General features: G+C 38.8%; 1 protein-coding gene across 1 annotated transcript in view; it reads right to left on the reverse strand.

The window, feature by feature from the left end:
- The window catches only part of LNX2 (ligand of numb-protein X 2), an 85,337-nt gene that overhangs the window by 7,825 nt on the left and 55,702 nt on the right, over positions 1-21,810 (reverse strand). Inside the window, exons 6-8 of the mRNA XM_060079977.1 lie at positions 18,858-18,995; positions 15,262-15,439; positions 10,091-10,322 (exon numbers count right to left, since the gene is read on the reverse strand). Of these exons, the coding sequence (XP_059935960.1) occupies positions 10,091-10,322; positions 15,262-15,439; positions 18,858-18,995 (548 nt within the window). The remainder of the gene's footprint in view (positions 1-10,090; positions 10,323-15,261; positions 15,440-18,857; positions 18,996-21,810) is intronic.

A 21,810-nucleotide genomic window follows, 5' to 3' on the forward strand; every position in this document is an offset into this window, starting at 1 on the left:
TCATGTCTTATGTTTAAGTCTTTAAGCCATTTTGAGTTTATTTTGTGTATGGCGAGACCTGTGTATGGTGTATCTTCATTGATTTACATGTGGCTGTCCAGCTTTCCCAACACCACTTGCTGAAGACTCTTTTTCCATTGTGTATTCTTGCCTCCTTTGTCAAAGATTAATTGCCTGTAGGTGTATGGGTTTATTTCTGGGCTTTCTATTCTGTTCCATTGATCCATGTCTGTTTTTGTGCCAATACCACTGTGTTTTAATTACTGTAGCTTTGTAGTACTGTCTGAAGTCTGGGAGGGTTATGCCTTCTGCTTTGCCTTTTTCTTCAGGACTACTTTGGCAATTCTGGGTCTTTTATGGTTCCATATGAATTTTAGGTTGTTCTAGTTCTGTGAAAAATGTCATTTGATAGGGATTGCATTAAATATGTAGATTGCTTTGGGTAGTATGGCCATTTTAACAATATTCTTCCAATCGGTATCTTTCCATTTCTGAGTCATCTTCAGTTTCTTTATTCATGTTTTATAGTTCTCAGTATATAAGTCTATCACCTCCTTGGTCAGGTTCATTCCTAAGTATTTTATTTTGGGGGGTGCGATTTTAAAAGGTATTGTTTTTTACATTCCCTTTCTGATAGTTCATTGTTGGTGTAAAGAAATGCAACTGATTTCTGAATGTTAATCTTGTATACTGCTAACTTGCTGAATTCGCTGATCAGTTCTAGTAGTTTTTGTGTGGAGTTTTTCTCATTTAGTATATCATCTGCATATAATGACAATTTTACCTCTTCCTTTCCAATTTGGATACCTTTTATTTCTTGTCTGATTGTTGAGGCTAGGACTTTCAATACTATGTTGAATAGAAGACATTAGTGGGCATCCTTGTCTTGTTCCAGATTTTAGCAGGAAGGCTTTCAGTTTTTCACCATTTAGTATTATATTGGCTGTGGGTCTATCATAAATAGCTTCTACTATATTGAGGTGTGTTCCCTCTATACCCACTTTTGTAAGAGTTTTTTTTTTTTAATCATGAATGGATGTTGAATTTTGTCAAATGCTTTTTCTCCATCTATTGAGATGATTACGTGGTTTTTGTCTTTTGTTGATGTGGTGCTTCACATTGATTGATTTGCATATGTTGAACCATCCTTGTGAACTTGGGGTGAGTCCCACTTGGTTATAGTGTATGATCTTATGTGTTATTTTCTTGAGAATTTCTGCATCTATATTCATCAAGGATATTAGCCTGTAGTTTTCTTTTTCAGTCGTGTCTTTGTCTGGTTTTGGTATCACGGTGATGATAGCTTTATAGAATGTCTTTGGGAGTGTTCCCTCCTCTTCAGTTTTCTGGAAGAGTTTGAGAAGTATTGGTATAAGTTCCTTTTTGTATGTTTGGTAGAATTCGCCTGTGAAGCCATCTGGGTCCTGGGCTTTTTGTTTGTAGGGAACTTTAAAATTGCAGATTCTATTTCACTTCTAGTGACTGCTCTGTTCAAATTACCTATTTCTTCTTGATTCAGTTTTGGTGGGCTGTTTGTTTCTAGAAACTTGTCCATTTCTTCTAGGTTGTTGAATTTGTTGGCATATAATTGTTCATAGTATTCCTTTATGGCTTTTGTATTTCTGTGCTATTGATTGTTATGTCTCCTTTTTCATTTCTTATTTTGTATATTTGGGTTCTTTCTCTTTTCTTCTTGGTGAGCCTGGCCAGAGGTTTGTCAATTTGGTTTGTCCTTTCAAAGAACCAGCTCTTGGTTTTACTGATTATTTTTCTATTGTTCTTCTAATCTCTATTTTATTGATTTCCCCTCTGATCTTTTTTTTTAACATCTTTATTGGAGTATATTTGCTTTACAATGCTGTGTTAGTTTCTGACTTATAACAAAGTGAATCAGTTTATACATATACATATGTTCCCATATCTCTTCCCTCTTGCGTCTCCCTCCCTCCCACCCTCCCTATCCCATCTCTCCAGGCGGTCACAAAGCACTGAGTTGATCTACCTGTGCTGTGCGGCTGCTTCCCACTAGCTATCTATTTTACGTTTGGTAGTGTATATATGTCCATGCCACTCTCTCACTTTGTCACAGCTTACCCTTCCCCCTCCCCATATCCTCAAGTCCATTCTCTAGTAGGTCTGTGTCTTTATTCCTGTCTTACCCCTAGGTTCTTCATGACATGTTTTTTCTTAGATTCCATATATATGTGTTAGCATACGGTATTTGTCTTTCTCTTTCTGACTTACTTCACTCTGTATGACACACTCTAGGTCCATTCACCTAACTACAAATAACTCAGTTTCGCTTCTTTTTATGGCTGAGTAATATTCCATTGTATATATGTGCCACATCTTTATCCATTCATCCGATGATGGACACTTAGGTTGTTTCCATCTCCTGGCTATTGTGAATAGAGCTGCAGTGAACATTTTGGTACATGACTCTTTTTGAATTATGGTTTTCTCAGGGTATATGCCCAGTAGTGGGATTGCTGGGTCATATGGTAGTTCTATTTGTAGTCTTTTAAGGAACCTCCATACCGTTCTCCATAGTGGCTGTACCAATTCACATTCCCACCAGCAGTGCAAGAGTGTTCCCTCTTCTCCACACCCTCTACAGCATTTATTGTTTCTAGATTTTTTGATGATGGCCATTCTGACTGGTGTGAGATGATGTCTCACTGTAGTTTTGATTTGCATTTCTCTAATGATTAATGATGTTGAGCATTCCTACATGTGTTTATTGGTAGTCTGTATATCTTCTGTGGAGAAATGTCTATTTAGGTCTTCTGCCCATTTTTGGATTGGGTTGTTTTTTTGTTATTGAGCTGCATGAGCTGCTTGTATATTTTGGAGATTAATCCTTTGTCAGTTGCTTCATTTGCAAATATTTTCTCCCATTCTGAGGGTTGTCTTTTGGTCTTGTTTATGGTTTCCTTTGCTGTGCAAAAGCTTTGAAGTTTCATTAGATTCCATTTGTTTATTTTTGTTTTTATTTCCATTTCTGTAGGAGGTGGGTCCAAAAGGATCTTGCTGTGATTTATGTCATAGAGTGTTCTGCCTGTGTTTTCTTCTAAGAGTGTGATAGTTTCTGGCCTTACATTTAGGTCTTTAATCCATTTTGAGCTTATTTTTGTGTATGGTGTTAGGGAGTGATCTAATCTCATACTTTTACATGTCCCTGTCCAGTTTTCCCAGCACCACTTATTGAAGAGGCTGTCCTTTCTCCACTGTACATTCCTGCCTAAGGGGATGGAAAAAGATATTCCTTCATCACTTTAAATATGTCCTGCCAGTTGCCTCTGACTTGCAGAGTTTCTGCTGAAAGATCAGCTGTTAACCTTATGGGGATTCCCTTGATTAATATGTGTCTTGGCGTGTTTCTCCTTGGATTTATCCTGTATGGGACTCTCTGTGCTTCCTGGACTTGATTAACTATTTCCTCTCCCATATTAGGGAAGTTTTCAACTATAATCTCTTCAAATATTTTCTCAGTCCCTTTCTTTCTCTCTTCTTCTTCTGGAACCCCTATAATTTGAATGTTGGTGCATTTAATGTTGTACCAGAGGTCTCTGAGACTGTCCTCAGTTCTTTTCATTCTTTTTTCTTTATTCTGCTCTGCAGTAGTTATTTCCACTATTTTATCTTCCAGGTCACTTATCTGTTCTTCTGCCTCAGTTATTCTGCTATTGATCCCTTCTAGAGTTTTTTTTTTTTTTTTTTTTTTGTGATACGCGGGCCTCTCACTGTTGTGGCCATTCCCCTCGTGGAGCACAGGCTCTGGATGTGCAGACTCAGCGGCCATGGTTCATGGGCCTAGCTGCTCTGCGGCATGTGGGATCTTCCCGGACCGGGGCATGAACCTGTGTCCCCTGCATCAGCAGGCGGACTCTCAACCACTGCACCACCAGGGAAGCCGCCTTCTAGAGTATTTTTAATTTCATTTATTGTGTTGTTCATCGTTGCTTGTTTTATCTTTAGTTCTTCTAGGTCCTTATTAAATATTTCTTGCATTTTCTATTCTATTTCCAGGATTTTGGATCATTATTCTGAATTCTTTTTCAGGTAGACTGCCTATTTCCCCTTCATTTATTAGGTCTGGTGGGTTTTTATCTTGCTCCTTCATCTGCTGTGTGTTTCTCTGTCTTCTCATTTTGCTTATCTTACTGTGTTTGGGGTCTCCTTTTTGCAGGCTGCAGGTTTGTAGTTCCCGTTGTTTTTGGTGTCTGTCCCCAGTGGCTAATGTTGGTTCAGTGGGTTGTGTAGGCTTCCTGGTGGAGGGGACTAGTGTCTGTGTTCTGGTGGATGAGGCTGGATCTTGTCTTTCTGGTGGGCAGGTCCATGTCTGGTGGTGTGTTTTGGGGTGTCTGTGGACTTATGATTTTAGGCAGCCTCTCTGCTAATGGGTGGGGTTGTGTTCCTCTCTTGCTAGTTGTTTGGCATAGAGTGTCCAGCACTGTAGCTTGCTGGTCGTTGAGTGAAGCTGGGTCTTGGTGTTGAGATGGAGATCTCTGGGAGATTTTCGCCACTTGATATTATGTGGAGCTGGGAGGTCTCTTGTGGATCAGTGTCCTGAAGTTGGCTCTCCCACCTCAGAGGCACAGCCCTGACTCCTGGCTGCAGCACCAAGAGCCTTTCATCCACTCGGTGTCCACTGTGACACCATAGAGGAGCTCACGCTCTGGTGAAAACAATGAAGTGACGTTCGTGAAAGATCCTCTATTCCTTTATAACACTAGTTGGAGTTTCTGGTTGCAGCACCTCTTCGCTTCCTCTTGGTTTAGCCCCTCATTTTGATAGAGCACCCCCTCCAGTAGCTTCCTCGCTGGACCCCACCAGGGCTACCGGAGCTAAAATTAGAAACGAGCCCGATGTGTGCTCTTGTGCACTCTTCACAGCGGGGCCAGGGCTGTGTCCCGGGTGAGTCACCTCCCTTCTGATCTTTATTATTTCCTCCTCCTGCTGATTTTAGGCTTTGTTTGTCCTTCTTCTTATTCTTTTATTAGGTTGTTTATTTGAGATGAAGGCCTGTATTGCTATGAACTTCTCTCTGAGAACTGCTTTTGCTGCATCCTGTAGATATTGTATGGTTGTGTTTTCATTGTAATTTATCTCAAGGTATTTTTTAATTTCCTCTTTGATTTCCTTGTTGACCCACTGGTTTTTTAGTAGCATATTGTTTAGTCTCCATGTAACCATCCCCCCCCATTTCTTTTCCTGTGGTTAATTCCTACTTGCATGCCACTGTGGTCAGAAAAGATGCTTCAGATAACTTCTATACTCTTAAATTTGATGAGGCTTGTATTTTGCCCTAGTATGTGGTCAGTTCTAGAGAATGTTCCATGTGCACTTGAAAAGAATTGTGTATTCTGGTTTTTTTTGGTTGTAATGTCCTGAATATATAAATGAAGTCTAACTGTTCTGTTCTATCAGTTAGGATCTTTATTGCTTTACTGATTTTCTGTCTAGAAGATCTGTCCATTGATGTGAGTGGGGTGTTAAAGTCTCCTCCTATTATTGTATTCCTGTCCATTTCTCCCTTTATGTTTGTTAGTATTTATGTATTTGGGTGCTCCTACAATAGGTACATACATATATGTTGATTAGTGTCAAATCCTCTTCTTGTAGTGATCCTTTTATCATTATATAGTGTCCTTTATCTTTATGACCTTTGTTTTAAAGTCTAGTTTGTCTGAGTATTACAACCCCCGCTTTCTTGTCATCTCCATTTGCATGAAATACCTTTTTCCATTCCCGCACTTTCAACGTATGTGTCCTTTGCCCTAAAGTGGGTCTCTTGTAGGCAGCATATTGTGGGCTCGTTTTTTTTTTTTAATCCCATCTGCTACTCTGTGTCTTTTGATTGAGCATTTAATGATTGACATTTAAGGTAATTATTGATAGATACGTATTTACTGCCATTTTAAATCTTGTTTTCTCATTGGTTTTATACTTCTTTGTCCCTTTTTCTTTTTTCTTTAGTGGTTTAATGATTTTCTTTTGTATTATACTTATGTTGTCTTCCTTTTGGTTTCTCTGAATCTATTGTATACTTTTGATTTGTGGTTAACCCTGTTTTTCAAGTACGTTACCCCCTTCCTATATCTATTTGCCTTAGATTGAGCCTATATTATGACTGCCAAACACATTCTAGGAAAAAAAAAGTCTACATTTGCTTACTCTCCTCCCCCACGTTTTATGATTTTGGTGTCCTCTTTTACATCTTCATGTTCATCCTTTTGCTGTTCATTGTGATCATCATCACTGTCACAGAATTTTTGTTTTTTAATCTGTGTACTGGCTTATTTAAGTGATTTACTTTCTACTTGTGACTTTCTCTTTTCTATAGATTCTTCTTTTTTATTTGGAGAAGACCTTTCAATATTTTCTTTAGGCTATAGGTTTAGTATTGCTGTATTCTTTTAGTTTTTGTTTGTCTGAGAAATTCTTTATCTTTCCTTCTATTCTAAATGATAATCTTGCTGGGTAGAGTATCCTAGGTTGCATATTTTTCCCTTTCAGGACTTTGAAATCTTGCTACTCCCTTTTGGCCTGCAATGTTTCTGTAGAGAAATCAGCTGATAGCCTTATGGGGGCTTCCTTTACTATTAACTCTTTTTCTCTTGATGACTTTAGAATCTTCTCTTTAACTTTTGCCATTTTTATTATGTCTTGGTATAGGTCTGTTTGGGTTTATCTTGTTTATCCTGTACCTGGATATCTGTTTCCTTCCTTAGGTTTGGGAAGTTTTCAGCCACAATATTTTCAAATACATTTCGGTCCCCTTTTCTGTTTCTTCCCCTTCTGGAATTCCTATTATAAGTAGATTGGCCCACTTTATCCCATATTGCTTTCATTATTTTTCGTTTGGTTTTCTGTCTGCTGTCCTGATTGGGTGATTTCTGTTATTCTACCTTCCAGGTCACTTATTCGTTTTTCTGCCTTATTTATTCTGCTGTTCATTGCCTTTATCTAGCTTTCATCTCTGCAAATGAGTTTTCTTATTTTTCTTGGTTCCTCTTTATAGTTTCTAGCTCATTTTTACAGTACTCTGCATTTCTGTCCACAGCCTTTCTTAATTCCTTCAGTCTAATAGACACCCATTTCAACGAGGAGATAATGAAGATCCTGAAGAGGTCTGTTTCGTTGTTTGTTCGTTCTGGGGATCGTCTTGGTCATGTAATTGGGAGAGGTTCCTCTGCTTCTTCATTGTACTTACATTTCTTTTATTTACTTGTATTTCTTTTTTTTTTTTTCCCCATACGCGGGCCTCTCACTGTTGTGGCCTCTCCCGTTGTGGAGCACAGGCTCCAGACGCGCAGGCTCAGTGGCCATGGCTCACGGGCCCAGCCGCTCCGTGGCATGTGGGATTCCCCCTGGACCGGGGCACGAACCCGCGTCCCCTGCATCGGCAGGCAGACTCTCAACCACTGTGCCACCAGGGAAGCCCTACTTGTATTTCTTAGGAAGCCCTACTTGTATTTCTTATATTTAGTTATACATCTCTTACTCTGTGGTCTTGGAGGGCTCTTTATATTTAGGGGCGTTGCTGTGTAGCTTGTGTGGGTTTAATATATTTGGTGCGAGGGTTGTTTTTAGTATGGATGCATGTCGCCTCTTTCCTCAGCATGTGCTGGTCATTATCCCCTTGATAGGGGGTGTGCTGATACCTGGTCCTGGGACTCTTGGTGGTGGTGGCAGTTCAGGCTCACCCCTGGAGCACGTGATGGGAACGGAGGTAGCTCACGACCACTCCTGCAGTCCAGGAGGGGGGTGGTAGTGGCTTGTGACTGCTCCTGGAGCCCATGAAGGCAGTGTCTGGCCTTTGAGCACACACACAGGGAAACAGGCTACAATGGAAGGTCTTGCCCCTCCCCTTGTGCATCCCCCAAACAATGGTGCCTGGCCTCTAAGGTGGCCCAGGCTTCCTCCATGTACACCCTCAGATGCAGTCGCAGTAGATTTCAGCCACCCCCCACCCCTGAGGCTGTTTCTGCACAGCCAACCCCAGTCCTCTCCCCAGGTCTGCTCTCCAAAGGCCAAGTTCCAGCATCCACCTGCACCGGTGGACATGTGTCTCAGGCTGGGGAGTGCAGGGTGATGGTACTGACCACCTGTGCAGTCTTCCCACTGCTCTGGCTGCCCTAAAACCAGCTGCTGTGTTCTCCTGAGGTTCTGAAGCTCCCCTTCTGTCCTGGCTGATCTCCCCCACTGGTGAGGGGGCCTTCCAGGGTGCAGGAACCTTTCCTCTTTCACAGCTCCCTCCCAGGGGCATAGGTCTTGTCCTGATTCCTTTCTCACTTTCTTTTTCTCTTTTTTCTTTTGTCCTACCTGGTTATGTGAAGATTTTCTTGCCCTTTCAGCAGTCTGAGGTCTTCTGCCAGCATTCAGTAGATACTCTGTGAGAATTATTCCACATGTAGATGTATTTGTGGGGGAAGATGAGCTCACGTCCTACTACTTCGCCCTCTTGATCATTTACCCATTTTTCCTTCTCAGGATTGCTTTGGCTATTTGGGGTCTTTTGTGTTTCCATATAAATTTTTTAATTTTTTTTTTTTAGTTCTGTGAAAAATGCCATTGGTAATTTGATAGGGATTGCATCGACTCTGTAGATTGCCTTGTACTATCCTGTGCATTTCTCATCTAAAATCTTTCTTATTCTTCCTGGCACATCAGAAAATGCCCTGAACAAAGGAAGAGGTACTGACCCCAAAACTAGCCTGGAATAACAAATAAAGAAGGCTACAAGAAGCATGGGGGTTTCTCCAGGATGCCGTTGGTCTCAGCCTGCGCAGCAGCAGAGTTGGGCACTTGGGCAGAACTGCTCAGCAGGAGGGTACAACTTCACACATAAAGTTTTGGGCCGAGTGTTTAATAAGATCAGTTAGGTTCCTTCTGACAGCTGACAGCTCACAACTTAGATGGCATGTCTGCAGGAGTTGAATAGGAACCATTTAAATCTATGTTGACTTTTTAATGGGGAAAAAAATGAGTTTTGGTGCACGGAATAAACATATGAAGCAGTTAATCATCTCTGTCATGAAAAATCTCTCTCCACAAGGGCCCTAGAGTTCCCTGAAACAGTTATTCTATTACAGTTTTATGCCCTCTTACTTTTTTTCCCTTCTTCTTTTAACTGAGAGGATGTGTCAGCAAGTTAAATTAGTAAATGAAATCCAATAATATCCTTGCTTTTTGTGTTATTCTTTATATGAAAATACTTTATAAACCATACAGCACTGTATAAATGCTAATTATTATAAATTTATTTCACATGAAGCTAGATGGCTCGGAAACGGGCATATTCTTACTGCTTATTTTAAAGAATCAGTCATTTTCATACCAGTTTAAAAGTCAAAATGTTTCATCATATTTCAGTTTCAGGATTCTTCTGTACAGTAAGAATCTAAACTGAGTTGGAAACAAATGAAGATGGTAATTCACATCCTCTCTACCTCAATACCAAATGACACAACTACCACCTGCAGGTTCCAAAATGTCTCACGACCAGACACCGACCAACTACAGAATGTCCTGTCTGGTGAGCCGGTCATGAGCTGTGACCTCCTCCTACAAGGGGTCAAGAGCAGTAATGCTTGAACACCAAGGGTCTGGCCTAAAAACTCTTATGTCCAATAAAAACTCAGTTTTACACTCCTTTGTAGGAAGAGTAGGGCTTTCAGCAATACTTCTGGGATAGGGAAAGGCCCAACACTTTGACCTGTTGTCTTCTGGTGAAAAATGCACAGAAGTCTACGCATGTATCAGAGTGAATGTTGGTAAAGGACAGCTGTTCTAAGCAAGAGACTGACCACCCAACCTCATAGCTGGCCCACTGGGCAGCCTTTTGTAGGAATGAACAGAATAGCTTTATTTATTTTTATAAACAGAGGTAAGTCTTTTCAGCTTCGTTCTTATTATCCAAGTTACCTTTTAAAATATAACCTAAGAAAAAATTAACCTGATTTGATGTTGCTACTTTTATCTAACTAAAGCCTTTTTTCCTCCTCAATGAGTGACTTTGCTGTGCTATACGCTGATGAAGGTTGCAGTTGCGATTTTCTGTAAAACAACAGAAAAGCTGCAGTACCTGGGCAGCCCCAGCCACATGACCCATGATGGGGACCAGCTGGCATCGTACTCGTTCTCGCTGAGAGTGCGGGGCTGCTCATCTGGGCTGTGGGTGTCCTCCTCCACGACCTGCACCTCCAGTGCTTCCAGGGCCACCGTGGGCGACGTGGCGCTGGCCTTCAGCATAGCTACAGCCTCACTGTGGCTTAAACTGGTCAAATCGATGCCATTGATATTCAACAAGATGTCACCTGTTCAAATAAGGGAGCAAGAAAAACGAGCCACTGAGTGATTACTCCCCTGTAAATCCTGTTATCTGTAAACTAATTAACAAAGGTTAGTTCCAAAAACTCAGATGACATAAGGGAAAAGACCATTTTTCTCTTTATAATTCTTAGAATACTGAAGAAAAATCCAATTCATGGACAAAACTCCAAAACAATTCAAAGATTTTTAAATAATGTAATAATATATAGGAAAAGGTTTGGCTCGAGGCTCTGGAATTCAGTTAGGGTCCACATCATCGGCCCTGGTACAGCTGTGGACGGGCCCTGGGCACCTTCATTTCTCTTCTTACCCTTCCTTCCAATTAGAAAGTGATTTGATCTTTTGCTCTTAGAAGGGAATTTTTAATATATTCTACTTTATATTGATACGGTTTTATACATCTAGACAGCCCTACATAGTTCACTCAGTGCAGTCATCTCAGTACGTAGAGAAGATACCCTTGGGCCTACACAAAGAAATGAAACTTGTGATTTGAACATGTCCTGCTTGAAGAAGAAAAATAGTCTTTGTTGCTCTGCCAAGTAATATAATAAAAAAGAACAATGGGGCTCATATAAAAGGTTAGGAAGGAAAGGATTAGTTTTATAGGAAGCACAAACGTTTGTACTAAGAAAGCCTGCAGAAAATCCTGCTCCCCTAATTCATCATTTTTCAGATTATTAAAGCAAAACATTCTTTGTAGAAAACTTCAAAACCATAAAATAACAAGAAGGAAATAAAATTACCTCAAATTCCACGATAGAACAAATAACTTTTAAAAAGCCTTTTAAAGATATAATTCATATACCATTCAATTAAAGTCTGTAATTTTATGGTTTTATAGTCAGAGTTGTATTGTACAACCATCGTGTCATTTTAAGAAAATTTTTATCACCACCCTCAAAACCCTGTACCCATTAGTAATCAGTTCCCTTCCCTGAGTCCCTAAGCAACTACTAATCTACTTTCCATCTCTACAGATTGGCCTTTTCTGGATATTTCATATAAATGGAATCATGTGGTCTTTTGTGACTGGTTTCTTTTACTTAGCATGTTTCCAAGATTCATTTATATTGTACAGTGTCAATACTTCATTCCTTTTTATGGCCAAATAATATTCCATTGTATGGATAAATCACAGTCTCTTCATCCATTCACCAGTAAATGGACATTTGGGATGTTTTTACTTTTTGGCTATTATGGAAAATACTGCTATAAACCTTCACGTACAAGTTTTTCTGTGAACATGTTTTCATTTCTCTAGGAATGGAATTGCTGGGTCATATGACAACTTCAACTTTTTGAAGAACTGCTAAACTGTTTTACAAAACAGTTCTACCGTTTTACATTCTCTCTGGTAAATACATGAGAGTTTAAATTTCTTTACATCCTTGCCAAATGTTATTGTCTTTTTTTTTCCTATATTCATCCTAGCAATGAATTTGCATTTCCCAATAACTAATGTCACTGAGTATCTTTTCAAGTGATTATTGGCCATTTGTGTATTTTCTTGGGAGAAATGTCTTCAGATCAGTTGCCCATTTTTAAATTGGGTTATTTGTCTTTTATTATTGAGTTATAAGGGTTCTGTAATCCCAAACTCCTGATTTATCCCTCCCCACCACGTTTCCCCTTCAGTAACTATGTTTGTTTTCAAAGTCTGTGAGTCTGTTTCTGTTTTGTAAATAAGTTGGGTTTTTTTTTTTTAGATTCCATATGTAAGTTGATATCATATATTTGCCTTTCTCTATCTGACTTACTTCACTTAGTATGATAATCTCTAGGTCCATCCATGTTGCTGCAAATGGCATTATTTTGTCTTTTTTTTAATGGCTGAGTAATACTTCATTGTAATATGTACCACATCTTCTTTATCTATTCATCTGTTGATGGACACTTAGGTTGCTTCCATGTCTTGGCTATTGTAAATAGTGCTGATGTGAATGTCGGGGTGCACATATCTTTTCGAATCATGATGTTCTCCAAATACATGCCCAGGAATGGGATTGCAGGATCATATGGTAGCTCCATTTTTAGTTTTTAAAGGAATCTCCATACTGTTCTCCATAGTGGTTGTACCAATTTACATTACCACCAACATTGTAGGGAGGGTTCCGTTTTCTCCACACCCTCTCCAGCATTTATTATTTGTAGACTTTTTGATGATAGGCATTCTGACTGGTGAGAGGTGATACCTCGTTGTAGTTTTGATTACGTTTCTCTAGTAATTAGTGATGTTGAGCATCTTTTCACATGCCTTTTGGCCATCTGTAGATTAATAGACCATAAGTGCGTTTATTTATTTCTGGGCTATCCTGTTCCATTGATCTATATTTCTGTTTTTGTGCCAGTACCACACTGTTTTGATTACTGTAGCATTGTAGTTATAGTTTGAGGTCAGGGAGCCTGTTCCCTCTGGCTCCATTTTTCTTTCTCAAGATTGCTTTAGCTATTCGGGGCATTTTGTGTTTTCATACAAATTTTAAATTTTACTGTTCTGTGAAAAATGCCATTGGTAATCTGATAGGAATTGCACTGAATCTGTTGAGTGCCTTGGGTAGTACAGTCATTTTGACAGTATTGATTCTTCTGATCCAAGAACATGGTATATCTCCTCCATCTGTCTCATCCTTGATTTCTTTCATCAGTGTCTTATAGTTTTCAGAGTACAGGTCTTTTGCCTCCTTAGGTAGGTTTATTCTTGGGTATTTTTATTCTTCTTGTTGCAGTGGTAATTGGGATTGTTTCCTTAATTCCTCTTTTTGATCCTTCATTGTTAGTGTATAGAAATGCAACAGATTTCTGTGTATTAATTTTGTATCCTGCTACTTTATCGCATTCATTGGTGAGCTGTAGTTTTCTGGTAGCACGTTTAGGATTTTCTGTATATAGTGTCATGTCATCTGCAAACAATGACAGTTTCACTTCTTTTCCAATTTGGATTCCTTTTATTTCCTTTTCTCCTCTTGATTGCTGTGGCTAGGACTTTCAAAACTATGTTGAGGGCTTCCCTGGTGGCGCAGTGGTTGAGAGTCCGCCTGCTGATGCAGGGGTCACGGGTTCGTGCCTCGGTCCGGGAAGATCCCACATGCCGAGGAGCGGCTGGGCCCGTGAGCCATGGCCGCTGAGCCTGCGCGTCCGGAGCCTGGGCTCCGCAACAGGAGAGGCCACAACAGTGAGAGGCCTGCGTACAGGAAAAAAAAAAAAAAAACAAAAAACAAAAACAAAAAAAAAACTATGTTGAATAAAAGTGGCGAGAGTGGACATGCTTGACTTGTTCGTGATCTTAGAGGAAGTGCTTTCAGCTTTTCACCATTGAGTATGATGTTAGCTGTGGGTTTGTCATATATGGCCTTTATGGTGTTGAGGTAGGTTCCCTCCGTGCCCACTTTCTGGAGGGTTTTTATCATAAATGGATGTTGAATTCTGTCAAAAGCATTTTCTGCATCTACTGAGATGATCATATGATTTTTATCCTTCAATTTGTTAATGTGGTGTATCACACTGATTGATTTGTGGATACTGAAAAATCCTTCCACCCCTGGGATAAATCCCACTTGATCATGGTGTATGATCCTTTTAATGTACTGTTGGATTCAGTTTGTTAGTATTTTGTTGAGGATGTTTGAGTCTATGTTCATCAGTGATATTGGCCTGTAATTTTCCTTTTTTGTGGTATCTTTGACTGATTTTGGTATCAGGGTGATGGTGGCTTCATAGAATGAGTTTGGAAGTGCTCCTCCTTCTGCAATTTTTTTGTAATAGTTTTGGAAGGATAGGTGTTAACTCTTCTCTAAACGTTTGATAGAATGCTCCTATGAAGCCATCTGGTCCTGGAGTTTTGTTTATTGGGAGTTTTTTAATGACAGATACAATGTCAGTACTTGTAATTGGTCTGTTCATATTTTTTATATCTTCCTGGTTCAGTCTTGGGAGATTGCACCTTTCCTAAGAATTTGTCCATTTCTTCTAGGTTGTCCCTTATTGCCATAGAGTTGCTTGTAGTAGTCTCTACAGTCCTTTATATTTCTGTTGTGTTGGTTGTAGCTTCTCCTTTTTTCATTTCTAATTTTATTGATTTAGACCCTCCCTCTCCCTTTTTTTCTTGAGTCTGGCTAAAGGTTTATCAATTTTGTTCATCTTTGCAAAGAACCAGCTTTTAGTTTCATGGATTGTTTCTATTGTTTTTATGTCTTTATTGCTTGTGTTTTTGGTGTCATATCTACGATAACCACTGATTAATCTGTTGCATAATCCAAGGCCCTGAGGGTTTACACTTGATTTTCCTCTAAAAGTTTTAGCTCTTACATTTAGGTCTTGGATCAGTTAATTTTTGTGTATGGTGTGAGGCAGGGCTTCGACTTCAGTTTTGGAGAAATAGCTTTCGGGACTCCCTTTTCCATCTGAAGCAAGTGTATGGAGAACGCTGTTGTTACCACCACCACCCCTACCCATACAAATGATATAGCATCCATCCATCAATGGGGGTTGTGAAATGGTGAATGAATTAATCCCTAAAAACCACTCCTTTTTATGAAGTTTGTCTCTGCTCCACCTCTTCTGTGATCCTCCTCCCACCCAGACACCTTTTTAATAGGCAACAAGTGTATTTCAGTGAGATGATCCTTCAAAGTATCTGGTCTATCATAATGCTGGAAGCATGAATCTCTTAGAGGGTCTTTTCCAACATAAAATAATCCAACAGAGTAACTGTTAGAAAGATTATTAAGCTTCAGCAATTTCCCTTTACGTTAGGCGTTTTTCTAACCTTATAGAGAGGCTTTATGCTTCCATTACGTACAGAATATTTTAAAGGATTTTAAAAAGCCATGTTTAATAGAAAACTTTGTAGACATTCTTTATTTTTAAAAATGTGAGTTGACTTTGGGAGATGTGGTGAAACTGTACAAGATCCTAGCTTACCTCTCTTGATTCTGCCATCACGTGCAAGGCAGCCATGAGGTGGCACACTGGTCACAAAGATGGGCAGTTCCCCACTTTTACTTCCTCGGCCCCCAGCTACTGTCATTCCAAGGGACTCGTGTGGTTCCTTCTTTACCGTAATGTGTTTTTCTTGGCATGTAACACACTGCGCAAGATCCTGAACATGAGAGGAAAAATTTATTGGATGATGAATAATATATATAGTTGAAGTAATGACAGCTAAACTAAAAATATAACGTGGCAATTATAAAGTCATTTAAAAAAATCACTATAGAACTGAAATCAATACACAGTTCTTCAGAGGCACATGAGCCCTGTGGATCACAATGGCAAACTTTGGACTACTAGTAGTATTTTCACAGGACTATATATGGAACTGAAAAACTCAGGACTGTTGACATAGGGGAAATCAAAGTAAAATAAGCATATGATTTGTATAATTACCTTCAGCTCCCAGATATGATCAGTTCTAAAAAAGTAAATAATGCATTTGAATTTTAAGATTCTGAAGAGAAGCCAATTTTTCTCCTATATTCTTTGAGAGAAAAGTTGACATAGTATAAAAGTGTGGATTTTACTAACTGCCAGAAAAAAGCTACAGAGCTATCTTCTGATTCTGACTAAGAAGGGTTATCAGAGCACTCAATCATGAAGCAGGTGCAAATCTACCTTCAAAATTTGTGAAAAGCTAAAAGGATATGAAATAATTGAATTTTTGAAGTTAATAACAGGGAAATAAATCCCCAACAAACTATATTCTCAGGGAAAAGCTATTTTTACTGACATTTGTTACTGTTACCTATTACTGAGATACTCCTGGAAGAAAAGGAGAATCTAAAATACCACTTTTCTTTTGAATTAGAATTCAACAAAATCAAGGTGTACATATGCAATACGAATATTAAAATAACATTTATCGAAGGCTTAACTATGTGCAAAAAGGTCACAGCTTTACATGCGTCATTTCATTAATCTTTACAGTGGTCCTGAAAAGTAAGTACTATTATTGGCCCCATTTTATGGATGAGGAAACAACTTACAGAGGTCATGTAACTTGCCCTAAATCATACAACTGTAAGTTCCTGCATAGGGATTTGAGCAGATGCAAATATATAAACATATGCTTTGCATATGTGCACATATGTGTACATATTGTTTATATGTACCCGCACCACATGATTACTGTCCTGTTAAGCGTAACAGTGGAAGCTAATGTCTCAAAAGGTTTCCAACATTTATCAACTCTGAGAAAATGTAGATAATAACATTATTAACAATATCAACAATAGAAATATGACTTACATTTACGGAATTATAACATTCCTTTAGTGACATTATTTGAAAGTGTTGACAAATCTGTGAATCAGGCCCTGGAACTGCAGGCCCATCTCCCTTTCTCTGGTCCTGGAATCCATGTACTCTTGAAATTTTATTAAGGGAACTACCTGCAATAACAGCCTAGTGTTCCTAGAAAATGTTATGACCTAGTAGAAAACTTGGAAATGTCTTAAGGCAGTCTCCTGTTTAAAGGTATGAAATCTGTCTTAGTATGCTTCAAAATTGGGCAAAACCCACTTTATTATGAAGACAACTCATGTAAATTCAGTCTTGAGTATATTTATAAGCAATTTTGGCTTGCAGGTATTTAATCAATTAAAGGTGGTTGTTTTATTCCTCTAGATGGCTCAGATACATATACACTTTTTTTCCTCAGGAACCAAACCAAACTTCAAAGATTATACTCAGAATATTTCAAGGAAAGTTCTAAATCATACAAATGTTTATCTAAGCAGCTACTTAAGAGGCCTAAGTAGCAGGCTAATGTATACGGTAATTTTTAATGATGATTATAATCATCTGAACACATTTTCTGGTGAATCTGTGTTTATTTTCCCTAGGAGACCCTTATTTTTCTAAACCAGGATTTTATATAACAAATGCAGTATATTAGTAGCAAATAGCTAACACTTAAAAGTACATTTCACATGGCTGTTCTAACCAATAAGAGTTGCCGAGTACACAGAATAAATTCAGCATTACTATTTAAAACATTGTCGCAGAAAATTAAAGACAATAAGAGCAGCAGAGTTGAGAGAAAAATATGTGCCCCAAACAAATAAGCAGAGTTCTCTATATGAATGTTGGAATGACTAAGTACAGTTTTAAAAATGGTCTTAAAAATCATGTCAGACACTCGTACCTCAAATTATTGTAAAATTCAATGACATAAAAGGTTCAATAATCAATTTTTGCCTTATATTGTAATTTTAGGAATATATATGTAATGCATAAAGTAAGGACAAGCCATATGAAACTATTCAAAACTCCAAAACAATAACTCCTTTTTCATAGTCATCATCATGAAGGCAATATTATAGGTTTCCTTCATACATTTCAGTTCAGAAATGAGAACAAGTCTGTGGTTACAATTTCTTAAAAGTATTAACTAAACCAAAGACCAATGACAAGTCTGTACTTGAGCTCAGAAAACCAGATAAACCTGATGGGCCAAAAGTACTTGTGCCTTTAAGGGGTGCTTTCTTAGGGTACCTGTGACATTCCAAAGGTAAGTGTTCTCTCAAATACTGTACTTACATTAAGAAGTCATTTTAGCACACAGAGAACTTCCTGTGGTTTTAAGCAGACCAACAGATGTTTTTGTTCAGTAATTTATAATTAAAGAGAATGACTTTGGAAGCTCATATTTAGCTTATATATTCACACAGTTGAGTAAACATCATTTTAGAAATCCCAGCCTGGGATGTCCATGGTGGTCCAGTGGTTAAGACTCTGTGCTTCCACTGCAGGGGGCACGGGTTTGATCCCACATGCTCAGCAGAAAAAAAGGAAAAAAAAACCCAGCCTACCAGAAAGTGAGTTCAAATGAAGGAAACTATCAAGAATGAACTACCAAAAAAACAAAAAAAGAAGAATGAACTACCACCCTTTTTAAATTTCTGCAGCTAAAGTGAGACAGTATGAAGATTCTCAGCACAGGTAACTGACCTTGGTGTATATTATAAAACCGGCAAAATACTGAAGAAGCAGGGAAAAACCTCAACATACAGGAATTTAAAAATATTTAGGGTAGTCTTCCTATACTATTCATATAACAAAAAAATATATGCTATACAGGTAGCTGTCGAAGTTTATGAGTTATGTGTTTAATATGCACATATCGAATTCTGTTGTAGGCAAGCTATCCAGCTGCTAAGTACAGCCTGTGAATCATCGTCTTCACTATGCTTTTTCAATTACATAACCGTCACATTTAAACGAGTAAGCCAAGATAAACCCCACTTTAAGCAGAACTAAACAAACTGAAGATTTTTCTGGACAGTCAAACGTTTCTCATCAATCACCTGGCAGAGAGGGTCCTTCCCCACCAAGAAACTCTACTGGTTGAGGGACTGAGACAATGCAGTCACTCTCCAAGGCAGCAAAACACATTGCGCATCGCAAACACCTACGTGCACCTTCTCCAACAGAGTTAACAGCCCTCATAAATCTTACCAGCTTGTAACGATCATCCTTTGAGGGTGGATGAATTAAGAACCACAAACAAGGCACCTTACCTTATGTGAGCTGGGTCTGTTGTAAGGCAGCGGCTGTGCGTGGTGCTGGCTGCTCTGAGTTCCTGCTTCTCGGACAGCGTTTCCAGGCTGGGGTTTCCCTGGTCTAGCAATTGTTAAATTCACCGTCTCTCCACTAGCCTGGAGAAAACACACAGACACGACTGCCAGTCATTAACGATGCTTCTCATTTCACAAAGCACAGGCGCTCCTCACCGAGCCAGTGCCTTGCCTGGGGGAGACTGCAGGCACCCGGTGGTCGGAGAAGGGAGCTCTTCTCGTGAGCTCGTGTTTTAAGACGTCTGCAGCTGAGACGCGTGTGCACGGCTCTTGGACACTCTCCCCAAGCCCGCCTCCACAACGACCCAGGCACAGCAAACGGCCCGCGTTCTTCTCTCCCCGTGATTCCCTGAAGGGTAACTTTCTTCTCATACTTCTCTGCCCCTTCAAGGTTGGCCTTAGCGTTGTGGGGAGAGAGCAAAGGGAAAAATATAAGAGGAAGAACCGATTCGAAACCTGATTAAAATCCACTGTGACTTTACAAATAAATTCCATGGTGGCTATTTTGGAAGTAATAATCAGTGAAACTATACACAGCTTTGTTTCTGTTTGCTGTAAGTTTGAGTCAAAAATAGGACATCAGCTTAAATAATCATGAAAGAATGATTCTAGAGATCCTGTATAAGATTGTATTTATATAAACAGTGTGTGTATTGCACACACACCTGTGTTACGTTAATTATCTTAGAGGTTTGTGACTATCATTTTAAACGTAGAGGCCCATTATCTATATCCACATACATTTTAAATGTAGATGTACATCTACTTTTAAAAGTTATCTTTGCTTTTAAAGTACAGGCCTGATTTATTTGAAGGTGACTCTTGGTCATGACCACAATTCCCAATTGCATTATTACTCCTATGGGAAATTATGATGGCCTGCTTTCAAGGAATTGCGATAGAAAGTGGGGACCTCTCCCATGATTACAGTTAGTAATGTTAAGAAATCACTATTTTCAGTTCTTTCCCCAAGTATTATTGAGATAAATTGACATACATCACTGTATTATTATTAGTTTTTAAGCTGGAGAATAAGTGTTAATTTTTATGTCCATCTAAAAAACGTTTGCTTATTTAAGCATTTTATTCAACTAAATTTCAAACAAGCGCCTCAAAATAACTGAAAGAAAAACTCTTAATACACGGCCAGACTCCCAAAGCACAGAGTCTGGGTACTTGATCTAAGGGGTGAATACAAAAGTAGACTCCTGATGTTGAAAATTCTGACACTGCACATCATTTGATTGCACGGTGTGAAGTGGTGAGACGCTCCACCTGTGACTTGACTTCAATGTACATGGACAGAATTACTGTCATTACTGCTTACTACCTCATAACCACCAAAAACTCTAATTAGTATTTCAACTTTTACTGGAAAACCCCTGCTTATGCAAAACCTATTATTAATAGAAACAAATCCTTGATCTTCCTAGATTTTTTGAAAGACAAAATTCTGTGCATGTGATGGAAGTGGGCATTTAGGACTTCAATGATGGACCAACATTTGGGTTTAGGCTGACTTTAAACAGAATGCACATCTAATATGTCAGGGTTTGAAACAGCAAAAAAAAGTTCTGTTAAATTCAAGATTTTTTAAAATGCAAGATGTTCAAATAACAATACCCTTAAGTCATAGTTGAGTAGTACACTCTGGTGCTGGGACTATAAATTGGTATGATCTGATCTTTCTGGAGGGAAGTTTAGCAAAATGTCTTAAAATGAAAACAAAACATGAAAGTCTGTCAATAGGGGAACATTGAGTGAATCAGCTAGTAAAGATCAGGATGGGGTTCTACACTTACTTTCATGGTAAGAAGTTCACAACATACTACTGACAAAGAAAAAGCTGCAAACTCAGAATTTACAAGATAAGCACATGTGTAAGTATTGTGTAAATCTGTATCTATCTGTGGACATACACACTCAAAAGCTTGTAAGGATGTCCTCCAAACACTTAACATTGATATAGCTTGGGGTGTTTAGACTGAATTTGATTGTAACTTCCTTATGTTCAGTATTTTATCTTCAGTGTGCTCCTTTTTAGACATGCAATACGTGTTATTTTTATAACCCTCAATAAGACTATTCATTTTTTTCAAAAAAGTTGAGCAACTTGAGTTTTCTATAGTCTTGGAAAAATCACAGCACAAAATATGCAACTATTTGCATTATAAAAATCCAAATAAAATATGAAAAATTTTAAATGTGTTTTCTACCTGTGTAACTATATTTTCTACATTTTGGTTAGAAATTTAGTAAGGACCATCTATTTAGGAATTAGTGTACTTTCACTGCCTGAAATATATACAGGCAATATATTTCTGTCTTCCTTTCCATCTTACTGATCGGACTTCTCACTTCACAAAGTCCACTCGACTTGCCTATTTCTGTTAACAAATCCCAAAAATGGATTAACTTTCTTCTTCTCCCCCTGCCCCCGCAAGAGGAACTTGTTCCCAGCAGTGCAGCGGCCGGTGTGATCCACAGGTAAAGCTCCTGGTGCCCCGGATGCTGCCGCTGATTTGAGGGAATTTCAAGGCATTCAATTGTTTTAAGCCTCAAGTCTATGAAATAAGACCAATACCTGAACCGCCTCTCAATGCAATATGGCTGTGAGCGTGTGTGTGTTTCCTTAAGGCTATATTAAATCATAAAGTGGGAGAAAAGGGAGTAGGTTAAAGGGGAGTGAGACGTGGGTTTTCTTAGTGTTAAAATCTCATTGTTATTTGATTCTATGTATATATATATACACCTATCTCGTGACTATCAACCGACCTTAATTCCAAAAGTTCGGTTATATTAACTAATGCTTGGTTTCCACTGGTAGTGTGTGTTGTGCTCACTTAAACACTCCCCTTTTGCTTCACCCTCCTACAAGGCTGCAGGAGATGGCCAG

The sequence above is a fragment of the Mesoplodon densirostris genome, chromosome 17 (genome assembly GCF_025265405.1).
Source record: "Mesoplodon densirostris isolate mMesDen1 chromosome 17, mMesDen1 primary haplotype, whole genome shotgun sequence".
NCBI classification, from domain to species: Eukaryota; Metazoa; Chordata; class Mammalia; order Artiodactyla; family Ziphiidae; genus Mesoplodon; species Mesoplodon densirostris.